General features: G+C 39.2%; 1 protein-coding gene across 23 annotated transcripts in view; it reads right to left on the bottom strand.

The window, feature by feature from the left end:
* Nucleotides 1-12,935, bottom strand: part of TAB3 (TGF-beta activated kinase 1 (MAP3K7) binding protein 3) — a 97,965-nt gene that overhangs the window by 27,202 nt on the left and 57,828 nt on the right. For all 23 annotated transcript variants that reach the window (XR_014075585.1, XR_014075587.1, XR_014075586.1 and 20 more), the window contains 3 exons: nt 11,484-11,594; nt 8,212-8,403; nt 688-2,149 (listed from right to left, as the gene is read on the bottom strand). Coding sequence is in view for 19 of the 23 variants with exons in the window: in XM_081564343.1 (XP_081420469.1) it covers nt 688-2,149; nt 8,212-8,313 (1,564 nt within the window). In the remaining 4 variants the exon portion in view is untranslated. The remainder of the gene's footprint in view (nt 1-687; nt 2,150-8,211; nt 8,404-11,483; nt 11,595-12,935) is intronic.

The following is a 12,935-nucleotide window of genomic DNA, read 5'->3' as shown; positions in this document are numbered from 1 at the left end:
TTGGCATTTATTCTAAAGTCTTGCTAATGTGATTTGGCCTTCCTATGTGCTTTAATTTGGATCCAGTTCCTTCTGCCAAAATAATATCATCTATACATTCCTCCTCTTCTATTGTCCTTAGTTTCCCTAAGATTCTCTTCAACAATCCCTGGGTGTCATTTCACATATACTGAAAGAATAGTCAGTTCTCCCCTATCTTTTAAGATACTTTCTTCTCTTTATACTGAGTTAGGTCCACTGTGAACTACTCCAATAATGTTCTTCATTACCAACCCTACTTCCCATAAATACACAATACTTAAAACTTCCTCACCCACTTCAATCCATCCGCTTAAAAAATATTCAAATTTTTCCCTGTGATAAACTTTAGGCCACCCTCTATGAGTTGCTTTTTCCCACTCTGTAGTTGGCATTTTGGACCATGTTGATTTCACTGGCCTACGATTTTCTCCCAATGAATGCACTTAACATACAGTCTTTGAGGCCACTCTTATCATGACTACATGTTTCTATTTTAAAGTAAAATCTGTAGATGACTCTGAAGCGCTAACCCTATTCTTAATAGCAATGCTACTGCCTAATATTTAATACATAGTACATTAATTAAACACCTAATATAAATTATTTACTTTTGAGTAGATTGCCATCACCCCACAAAGACATGTCATATAAAAGGGCTGAAATTACCTTGTGTATAGGCATAGTCATCAGATCCAGAGCTGGAACTTCTCTGATATTTATGGCTTCCCTTTTCTCCCCCAGAGCCTGGTATCACTGAAATGGGCTGAATAGGTTCTGGGGCTGCAGAACGTTCTTCTTGGTCCACTAAATTTAACAGATTTTCAGTCGTGGCTCGGCCTACAGTGATTTTAAAAACAGTTGTTGGGTTTGGTATCATCCGAGGAGATGGTGATGGAGCACAAGAAGGTCCAGTGGGCTGTGTATATGTAATATACACAGGACTGACAGTAAATGGAGGTTTCGGTTGACTGGGTATCCCTCTGGAAGGAGAACTTGATGGTGGTGTGGTGGCTGTGTACAATGAGTGCTGATTCCGTGGAGATGGCTGGTTACTGATAGGTGAAGGACTCCTATTCATGGCTGTTCCAGATCTCTGAGAGGGTTCGACTGTAATTTCTATCTTCTTCATGGATCCTTTGGGTAAGCTAGATGTTGTATATGGGAGATAGGCTACCGAATGGCTTCCCTGTTTCTGATAGCTAGGAGGTCCTTGTTGATATAGATGGGGTGGCGTCGTTGAAGGACTAGGTGGCATAAAGACATGAGAACTGGGGTGGCCCAACGGAGACGGTTGTACTTGATGCTGAGGAGAGCTGAAGGGTGAAGGACATTGAGAAGGAGGTGGTGAATGGTAAGCAGGTTGAGGGATCTGCTGTTGTTTGGGAGAATACTGAGAAGGTGGATAGTTTTGTTGATGTGGATACACAGGTAAAGGACGCTGGCTATAATGAGGCACTGGGCCCTGTGGTGAGGACTGCCATGGCGTATTCTGAGGAGTCTGTCTTCCTGATGAACTCTGAGATGTCTGTCTAATATAAATAGAACCAGGAGACCCATACAGATTGCTCGGAATTTGTGGAAGAATTTGTAAAGCTCTTGGTACAGTCTGTCCAGAAGGGAGGTTTTGGGATACTGTAACAGTAATTGGATTGGTACTATACCGAGGTATGTGCATGTAGGAAGGAGGTGGCGGCGGTGGTGGTGAAGGCCCTTGCATAGCAGATGGAGTCATTCCTGTTTGCATGGAAGATGGCTGTTGAGGTGGCTGTGAAGGAGGAGTAGCTGCACTTCTGTTCTGTTCATTCATAAAAAAAGGATTGTAGTTGGGAGTAGCAGCGACAACAGCTGGAGCTGAGTGTGGTTCCTGAACTAAACATATCAGCTGTTTACCTGCTGCATGCTGTGGATCAATATGTCCATCACTTGAGCTATGTACCAGCGTTCGACCGCCATTAAGTTGCATGCCATCTCCTGGGTGGTAGCTACTAGGAGAATGAATACCCAGGTTAATATGCAAAAGGCGGTTTCTATTCATCCTGTTGTCATCTGGACTATGGTATTCCATATATAAGTATTTGCTACTCTCCTGGGAAAGGGCTCGGCAACAGGCTTCCAGATTGTTGTTATTCTAGGGGAAAAAAATGGTACACACAACATTGGCAACATTAACAGATCCTAATAGTGGAACTGAAGCTTTGTCACAGATTTATGTAAACACAATTGTCAGAAAATAAGTAGACAACAGTATTTTTACACACAAAAAGCTTACGGTCATCAATCCTGAAAGGCAGATCCCAAATCATTCATATTATTTTACAGACATTTAGCTCACATAACGAGTACTACCGCTACTGCTACTGCTACAGAAATGTACAGTACCTACTAATGAACCTCGTGACTCAACCCCAATTTTCTGACTCCAAATCCAGGACTCATCTTACACTTGTTGCATCTCAACAAATTACAATGTTGGGCTAATCTTGGATTCACCACACTTGCTGTTATCTACAAGTATAAGTCATATCCATTATTAATATTTACACTGATACACAGGAAAATAACCACGCATTAGTTTTCAAAAGGCAGACAAACCCCAAAGTGAAAAAATAACAATAAAACTCCTGAAGAGTCAAACCAGTAAAAATTCTCAAGCAGCCTATACTTTTTATTTCACCACAGTTATCCCTCTATCACTTCAAATGTTTCATTATGAAAGATTAAGTTAACAGAAGAAATCAGTAAAAAAAAAAAACAAACGAAAAAACAACAAATCCACTCTTTGAATTATGGTTCCAAGAGTCTGCCAAACTTATAGTAATTTAACACAAAACCCACCCAGTCTTGACTGCCTTAATGAAATTCATTCACATTCCCACAGTCTCAAAAGTTTTTACTTGCTCAAAAGTAGCTTGGTAAACTTTCAAAATCTCAATTTTAAGAATTATATACACACACAAAGATGGTAAATAACAAACTGCCATTTTAGATGTTCCAATCAACAGCAAAAAAGCAGTATTCCATTAAACAACAGAATTCAGAACTATTGTATTAGTCTAAAACACATTTATTCATGGCCTTTGAAGTAATCTGTTAAAGTTTCTCAATTATCATGACCATCTCTGTATTTCATAAATATATACACAAACATGCACATATTACATCTATTACTGTACTTTAGGGAGAAGTACATTTTATTGAAAGCAATAAAAGCAAACACTTCACTTCTGTTGAGAATCGAATACAGCTAAATAAAAAGCATGACATAAAATGCTTTCATTTTAGACCAGGGAGAAGTCTTAGGGTTTACTGACTCCAACTCAACTCATTCCCAGATGAGAAAAGACATGCCTGGGAAGTTCCAAGACTTGACAACAAGTACTTAACTAGTTAGCTGGAGAGCCAGTTCTAGATTCTTCATCTCCGGACACCCAGTGCTCTTTCCATTGTCATACAGTTATTTCAAGGGCTACTGTATGATGCCAAAAGTACACTGCTATACTGAAACTTTAGGGAGTGAAAGAAAATTCAGTCAAGCAAACCTGTGTAAGATGAATTCTCAGAAATACAACAAACTGGCTTTATCAAAACGCCACAATAACTGTTTTCCTTTTCCTTCCATAAACCTTTTGATACTAAAATTCAAATATTTTTTACAATATTACCCGAGCCAAGGAAAAAAGGAATTGTTGACATTGAAAAAGAAAAGAATTACGTTTGGGCTTTTACTTATCCTGCTTTAAATCATGCTGATCAAGGGTGGAGAGGACACAGATATTAAGACAGAAGATAGATATTGTTAGATATTCAGTGAATTTGGAGCCAAAAGATTCAAACTGGTTGCTGACTAGACAACGCCACTGACAGATACATGAAGGGAAGAAAAAAAAGAAGAGAGAAAATAGCTCCTTCAAGGTCTGTATAAATCTATGGATTAAAAGAACAAAATCTAGTTTTATTTGAAATCTAAAGCAGTTACAGCCACTTTACTGTTTGACATTTTTAATCAATTACCCTAAAATTTCATGTTTTCTACACTGAATTACTTTCCACAAAAAAGAACCAAATCCTAATGATACAAAGTTGGAAGTAGTCAGCCTATTCATACACATGTCTATAGTGACAGGCTGAGTATATTTTCTTAGGAAGAAAAATTGAAAACCATAAATAAAAGATGGTTAAGTGTTTTCTTTATGGAAACATTTTAATAATAACACCACAACAGATTCAAACATTGTATCAGACCTGCTAAATGCTTTAAGAAAAAAGAATAAAAAATTTATCAAACAGTAAATATGAATAAAAAATGATAATCTGCTAAGCCAAAGAGATCAGAACTTTTAAGAAAACATATATTAACACTCCTGAAAGGACTGAGGCAATAAGGCATCATATCCCACAAAACTGATCCTCCGTTGAGGGATGACAGCCTAGAGGGATGCTTTATTAAATTCAAACTACTGGAGAAAGAGGGAGGGAGGAAAGAAGGAATATGTTCAGAGTTTGGGATAAAACAGATAAACAAGGACCTACTGTATAACACAGGGAACTATCTTATATTCAACATCTTTAATAACTTATAATGGAAAAGAATCTGAAAAACAAGGGAGATATATATATATATATATCAGTTCAGTCACTCAGTTGTGTCCAACTCTTTATAACCCTATGGACTGCAGCATGCCAGGTGTCCCTGTCCATCACCAACTCCTGAAGCTTGCTCAAACTCATGTCCATTGAGTTGGTGATGCCTTTCAACCATCTCATCCTCTGTCGTCCCATTCTCCTCCCGTCTTCAATCTTTCCCAGAATCAGGGTCTTTTCCAATGAGTCAGTTCTTCACGTCAGGTGGCCCAAGTATTGGAGCTTCAGCTTCAGCATCAATCCTTCCAATGAATATTCAGGACTGATTTCCTTTAGGATGGACTGGCTGGATCTCCTTGCAGTCCAAGGGACTCTCAAGAGTCTTCTCCAACACCACAGTTCAAAAGCATCAATTCTTCGGTGCTCAGCTTTCTTTATAGTCCAACTCTCACATCCATACATGGAGAAGGCAATGGCACCCCACTCCAATACTCTTTTGCCTGGAAAGTCCCATGGATGGAGAAGCCTGGCGGGCTTCAGTCCATTGGGTCACTGGGAGTCGGACATGACTGAGTGACTTCACTTTCACTTTTCACTTTCATGCATTGGAGAAGGAAAGGGCAACCGACTCCAGTGTTCTTGCCTGGAGAATCCCAGGGACGGGGGAGCCTGGTGGGCTGCCGTCTATGAGGTCGCAAAGAGTTGGACACGGCTGAAGTGACTTAGCAGCAGCAGCACATCCATACATGACTACTGGAAAAACCATAGCTTTGACTAGAAGGACCTTTGTCAGCAAAGTAATGTCTCTGCTTTTTAATATGCTGTCTACATTGGTCATAGCTTTTCTTCCAAGGGGCATGCGTCTTTTAATGTCATGGCTGCAGTCACCATCTGCAGTGATTTTGGAGTCCAAAAAAATAAAGTCTGTCATTGTTTCCATTGTTTCCCCATCTATTTGCCATGAAGTGATGGGACTGGAGGCCATGATCTTAGTTTTCTGAATGTTGAGCTTTAAGCCAATTTTTTCACTCTCTTCTTTCACTCTCCTCAAGAGGCTCTTTAATTCCGCTTCACTTTCTGTCGTAAGGGTAGTGTCATCTGCATATCTGAGGTTATTGATATTACTCCTGGTAATCTTGGTTCCAGCTTCTACTTCATCCAGCCCGGCATTTCGCATAATGTATTCTGCATTTAAGTTAAATAAGCAGGGTGACAATATACAGCCTTGACATACTCCTTTCCCGATTTGGAACCAGTCTGTTGTTCCATGTCCAGTTCTAACTGTTGCTTCTTGACCTGCATACAGATTTCTCAGGAGGCAGGTCAGGTGGTCTGGTATTCCCATCTCTTTCAGAATTTTCCACAGTTTGTGGTGATCCACACAGTCAAAGGCTTTGGCATAGTCAATAAAGCTGAAGCAGATGTTTTTTCTGGAACTCTTGTGCTTTCTTGATGATCCAACGGATACTGGCAATTCGATCTCTGGTTCCTCTGCCTTTTCTAAATCCAGCTTGAACATTTGGAAGTTCATGGTTCATGTACTGCTGAAGCTTGGTTTGGAGAATTTTGAGCACTACTTTGCTGGCGTGTGGGATGAGTGCAATTGTGCGGTAGTTTGAACATTCTTTGGCATTGCCTCTCTTTGGGATTGGAATGAAAGCTGACCTTTTCCAGTCCTGTGGCCACTGCTGAGTTTTCCAAATTTGCTGGCATATTGAGTGCAGCATTTCACAGCATCATCTTTTACAATTTGAAATAACTCAACTGGAATACCATCACCTCCACTAGCTTTGTTCGTAGTGATGCTTCCTAAGACCTACTTGACTTTGCATTCCTGGATGTCTAGCTCTAGGTGAGTCATCACACAATTGTGGTTATCTGGGTCATGAAGATCTTTTTTGTACAGTTCTTCTGTCTGTTGTTGCCACCTCTTCTTAATATCTTCTGCTTCTCTTAGGTCCATACCATTTCTGTCTTTTATTGTGCCCATCTTTGCATGAAATGTTCCCTTGGTATCACTAATTTTCTTGACGAGATCTCTAGTCTTTCCCATTCTGTTGTTTTCCTCTATTTTTTGCACTGATCACGGAGGAAGGCTTTATATATGTGTGTTTATATATATAAAAGCTGTATCATTTTTCTGTACACCCGAAACTAACACATTGTAAATCAACTGTACTACAATTAAAGGGAAAAAAGGTAAAATACTGTCTTATATGTATTACTCACAAACAGAAATTTTCCAGAGAGTAGGTAAGTCTCCATACTCATAAACAATAGTAATCCCAAATGAAGAAAAGACTAAAAAACTGATGACAATGTAAGTTATCAACACATCTTCACTGAGCTGAGTTTAAAGTTCCATTCTTTCAACTTAGTAAAATGAAAACAAGCCATGAATAGACTACAGATAATAAAGGGCTAAATTAAATTATATTAAAAAAACAAGGTCAGACCTAGGTGGGGCCCTAGGTAAGTTAGGAAACTGACTGCTAGGAAGTGGTTTACACCACAAGGATTTCACTCCAGAAACCAAAATGGGGCTAAAGAGTGGAAATTCACACTGGAATTGTAAGTGAGAAAAAATAAAGACAAGCTCTAACACAAAAACAAGACCTAGTAGAAGGGCTTGCAAACAAAGGAAGCACCTCTGTTACCACCACTGATCTGGGAGTCGCTAGCCTCAAATAACCTCAGCTACATCTAGGTTTATATTATATCCCGGGCAACTCACACTGTGAGGAAGAGCTTGCAGATTATATACAGTAAGGGGGAGTTTGAACTGGTCGTGTAAGGAAATTCAGTGGGGAGGATAGAAATGCTGCTCTCAAAACTCAATCAACTAGGGAAATGCTACAACCCGAAACACACTGAGATTCTGTGAAGGATGATGAAAAACTCAATAGGTGGAGTGTTAGGCCTATTTCTCTGCTGCCCTTTGAGTGGGAAGACACGTTCTATCAGAGATGAAAGATTTATTTCAATAGCAGACAGTAAGACAAAACTAACATGATTAAAGAAAGAAGTCTTATACTTAAAATTGGATATTAGTGAGCATTTATCAACTAGAAAAACAGGGAAAAGAACAGCGGGGGGCAAGAATGCTCTAAAAACTTCAAAAAATAGGCTTAAAAAGGTATATGGTCTATGAGGTTATAATGATAATCTTACAATTCAAAATTTAGTTCTAAGGACTTGGGGACTGATGACACAAAGCCCAAAATGTAACAAGTGAAACGCATGAAAACTCTTTTCTTCTTTTTGTTACATGCCTTTGTTCTTTTCTCTACATCACTGGCTGTCAATGGTGAAGATTTTGCCTCCTGTGGAACATGGAGATTTTGTCTGCCATGTAAACATTTTTGGTTGTCACAAGTGCAGGGATACTAATGGCATTTAAGCGGGTCCTAAACATCCTACAATGCACCAGGCAGATCCCTACAACACTATATCTAGCCCACAATCTCGACTGTGCCACGGTTGAGAAATCTTCCTCTAGATGTCTCTCCAACATAAACAAGAAAACTGAGTTCTTATCACAACAATACAAACCCAGCTCTAATAAGGAAAACTGTCATGTAATATCACTATGATTGGTGGGTAATCTACCTGTAACATGCACTGAGACACCACACCCTCTGGAATCTCAGGGAAACGTTGTCGGAGGTCATGGAGAACCTGCATATCAAGCTGTGGACTGCTTTGCGCCATGCCAGAGCAAATGGAGGTCACGTTTCTCTTAGGAAATGGATGCTAACCGGCCTTCCAATAGTAATGGTCTTCCAATACTGCAGTCATTTTCTATTAAAAAAAATTAAAGTATGGTTAAATTTATTCAAATATTTCACTTTATTCCACAAGAAACCATCAATACCATAAAATAGAGAGATCTACATATTCTAAGTATGCCAAATTCTAGTTGAGACATTGACAAATTCTACTCAGCCAAAGATTTTTCTGATGCAATATATAGCTAATCACTGGTTTCAAAACAGTAACAACAACAACAAAAAAGTCCCAAAACCTCAGTTCCATTTTAATAGTTAAAAACTGAAAAAAGCAGCAGCTACATTAAAAAATATACAGTATTACTGTTTGGTGACCATATTTTTCTAAGTCTTGACAAGTCCTACTTACATATTATCACTCATGTTTTCCTAAGGCCTATCACATCAGTCACTCCTCTAAAGGGGGTTAATCATTTTGAGTGTCTGAAGTAATACAATCAGGCAACAGGAATTGATAATAACACCACAAATCAAACACGTCCTGTTTGCCTTACATTCTTCCTGTACTTTGAAGTCAAAAGGTTTGAATTTGCAGTTTGAGTAAAGGAAAGTCAATGTCTAAATGAAACTACCAAACAAACAAACATGGACACGTAGAATCCTTCGTTTTCAAAGACAATGCTGGTGGCCTGTCAGCGGCCCAACGTGCCTAGCTATGCTCTCACCTAGTTATGGTGCAACTGGCACAGGTGCTAAGATGCCAGGATTTGAGGGCACACATTGAGTAGAGGCAAGTGACCCCCAATCTCACTGGTACAAGTCAAGTTAGGCACCCATGTAACAAAGGCAACTTTTGAAGTTATTAATGAAATCATAAATCAAGTGGCACCATCAAATATCATTAACTGATCCCTTTTTTAGTCTCTGTTTTCCATTTTTATAAGGGGAAAACTGTTCAGTGTATACCACACAATCTCATAGTATTTCTGCTATGATCACTCATGATAGGGTCAAATATTTCTAGGGCTGAGAAGCATCTTCCTAAGATGCATGGAAATCATGACTATCTAACATACAAGGCTGAACAACACACACAATGGAGGGTCATCTCACACCAAATCTGTCTCTTGCGCACAGGTCCCCCCTGAACTTTAAATAATACCATTGCCTGGGGCACTACAGAAACTACAGAGAATATTTTAAAACTTTAAAATGCTAAAGGAAAATACTGAATTACTTTTGCTGATTTATAGTAAGTATATAATTAAAAATAAATACCATGAATTATCCTTTGATTAAAAATAAATAAATTTAAGAAAAAAAGAGAAAAAAATACCATATAAACTCTAATTTGACTTTAATTATAAACAGTGACCTTCATTTTGCACGCAATCTGTTGACTTTTACTGGGCATCAAGCTCTCTTTTCTTCCTTCTAAGCCAAGACTGTCAAGAGTAATCTACACTCTTTGCATCTATGAGGTGGCAACAAAACCCTATCTGTAAGACTCTGTCTAACCATAGGTAAAAATAGCTATTAGGACCACTTTAATGACTTCCAACATCAACATGGAGGCTACTTAGTGAACCTAAAACAAATACAAATATGGGAAAAGAATACAGATACAGATAACACATACATGCACAGATTTAGGCTTTCTGGCCTCCCTATGCAATTCTGCTCCCTGCAGAAAATCTGCTGTAATCTGGCTCAAATCACTGATCACTGAAATTTTCTCTTCATCACCTCTCCACTGCTAAATCCAGATGATATATCTTCTGGATTCTATATCCCCTAACCTTTGTAGCATCTGACACTACTGATGAAACCTTTTTTTTTACCCCTCAGTCTCTATAACATCACAATAGCCTGTTTTCCACCCATCTTTCTTGTCACATTACTGCTTGCCTGGATTTTGCCTTCTTCTCATTCTACATCTTTGTGCCCAGTAATGGTACCCACTACTAATGTTTCAAAAACATGTAAAGGTAATGGTTACCAAATTGCTATCTTAAGTACCATGCGTGCTGCCTCTAGGACTCCAGACACAGAGTTTATTGCCTATACACAGCACCACATGGATATTTGCAGAGATATTATTCAGTATGCACAAAAAGGAACTCCTGACCACAATCGTTCCCCAAACAGTATTCTATAAATACTACTACTATTCAGTTAACATAACTAGAAACCAGAGTGTGCTCCTTGACTTCCCATTCTTGCACAGCCAACTAAACAGAAATAGTAAATCAAATGGGTGATGTATTATAATATACCCTCGTTCTGCCACTGGAAAGAGACTCCAGCTTTATGCCTTTAAAGCTTCATATTTAAATTGGAAATAGTTGGAGGGTTGTAGCAAAATTTAAATACCAAACAGTAATAAGTCAGGAAGCATTAGTTACTATTATTTAGGGCATGTCTGAATACTGTTTTCATCAACATTACACCAGCAACTTCCTGCTGCTCTTCCTGTCTCAGGTCTTTCTTTCCCCTACATCATAGCCAGAATGTCTGTTTTCTACTCTCAACTATGTGTGATCCTGTGCATGGCTGCCCCACACTGCCTCCTCTCAGGGCATTAGCCCATGATAGTCCATCTGCCTGAGATGCTTTTCTATCTTCCTCCCTCTTCAATGCTTCTCCAAGCCATATTGATGCTGCAAAAGTTGGTACTGGAGCTCCTCCTCCTCTAAGGAGACTTCCATTGACAACCACCCTACCCTAACTTAGTCCTGGTGCTATAACTCTCCTCCTCCTACACTGGGCTAAAGGATCCTCCACTATACTGCCACAGCAGGCTGTGCTAATCCTCATAGGAGAGCCAAACACAGTATACTGAAGCCACATGTATATGAAGTTCTTGCATATGGAAGTGTAGCTCCACCTAGAATGTGTTATTCCAGGGAGAGGGGAAGTACTCAAGTGATGATTGGAGCTGGTTATAAGGACCTGCGAGTCAGCTTGAAAAGGTTCCCACTGGCCAACTCTGTGACAATTTGAGCACAAAAATAATAATGGAAAATAATGAATTACAGACCTGTATGAAAGAGGAACTCATGAATCCTAATACATAAGAGTTACATAGCCCAATAATAAACAGTTAAATACACACATGCACAAATAAAAAGAGAAGGGAGGGCTTTTGCTTACAGTGGAATCCAACTGGTAAATATGTGCAGGAAGCGCTGGAGCTGAAGAAATCATCATTTTGCAGCCATCAGAGTACAGACTACTTCAACAAATCACCAATGGATGCTGCACCTAGGGGAAAATTTGGATGAAGTTAGGCTATATTAATGGTCTTAAAGTGTCTCCCAAGAGAACTGCTTATTAGTTAGCTGCAAGGGGGGCATTAACCTATACAATGGAGAAACTGAACAACATCTCGGGTAATCAAAATTAACATCACCAATGAGGGACAGATGGACAGCATACACCACCAGATATGATACCCTGAGAAGAACGTATCACTTTATAATATTCCAGCTAGGAATACATCATCTAAAACTATTCATGAAAAATAGACAAATCCAAAATGAGAAACATTCTATTAAAAATAAAACCCAGGGAGTCGGAAGGTGAGAATGTCATGTTAAAAAAGTGCCAATATCCTAAGAGACAAAAGCTAGAAAAATCAAAGATTAAAGACAATACTAGAACCATGACAACTAAATGTAATATCTGATCCCAGACTGCATCCTATAGTAAATGGAGAAAATGTTATAAAAGAAATGAATGGATCAATGGACAAAACTGAAATGTGGACAATACATCAGGAAAAGTATTCTACCAATGTCAAGGCTGTATACTGTCACCATGCTTATTTAATTTATATGCAGAGTACATCATGAGAAATGCTGGGCTGGATGAAGCACAAGCTGCAATCAACATGGCCAGGAGAAATATCAACAACCTCAGATATGCAGATGACACCACCCTTACGGCAGAAAGTGAAGAAGAACTAAAGAGCTTCTTGATGAAAGTGAAAGAGGAGAGTGAAAAAGTTGGCTTAAAGTTCAATGTTCAGAAAACAAAGATCACGGCATCCAGTCCCATCACTTCATGGCAAATAGATGGAGAAACAGTGGAAACAATGGCAGACTATTTTTTTTTTGGGCTCCAAAATCACTGCAGATGGTGACTGCAGCCATGAAATAAAAAGATGCTTACTCCTTGGAAGAAAAGTTATGACCAACCTAGACAGCATATTAAGAGGCAGAGACATTACTTTGCCAACAAAGGTCCATCTAGTGAAGGCTATGGTCTTTCCGTAGTCATGTATGGATGTGAGAGGTGGACTACAAAGAAAGCTGAGTGCCAAAGAATTGATGCTTTTGAATTGTGGTGCTGGAGAAGACTCTTGAGAGTCCCTTGGACTGCAAGGAGATCCAACCAGTCCATCCTAAAGGAGATCAGTCCTGGGTGTTCATTGGAAGGACTGATGTTGAAGCTGAAACTCCAATACTTTGGCCACCTGATGCGAAGAACTGACTCATTTGAAAAGACCCTGATGTTGGGAAAGATCAAAGGCGAGAGGAGAAGGGGATGACAAAGGATGAGATGGTTGGATGGCATCACCGACTCAATGAACATGAGCTTAAG

Source organism: Giraffa tippelskirchi, chromosome X, assembly GCF_054371585.1.
Source record: "Giraffa tippelskirchi isolate mGirTip1 chromosome X, T2T-mGirTip1v1.2.pri, whole genome shotgun sequence".
Classification (NCBI taxonomy): Eukaryota; Metazoa; Chordata; class Mammalia; order Artiodactyla; family Giraffidae; genus Giraffa; species Giraffa tippelskirchi.
The sequence above is the reverse complement of the archived record's forward strand: the minus strand, read 5'-3'. Positions and strand labels throughout refer to the sequence as shown.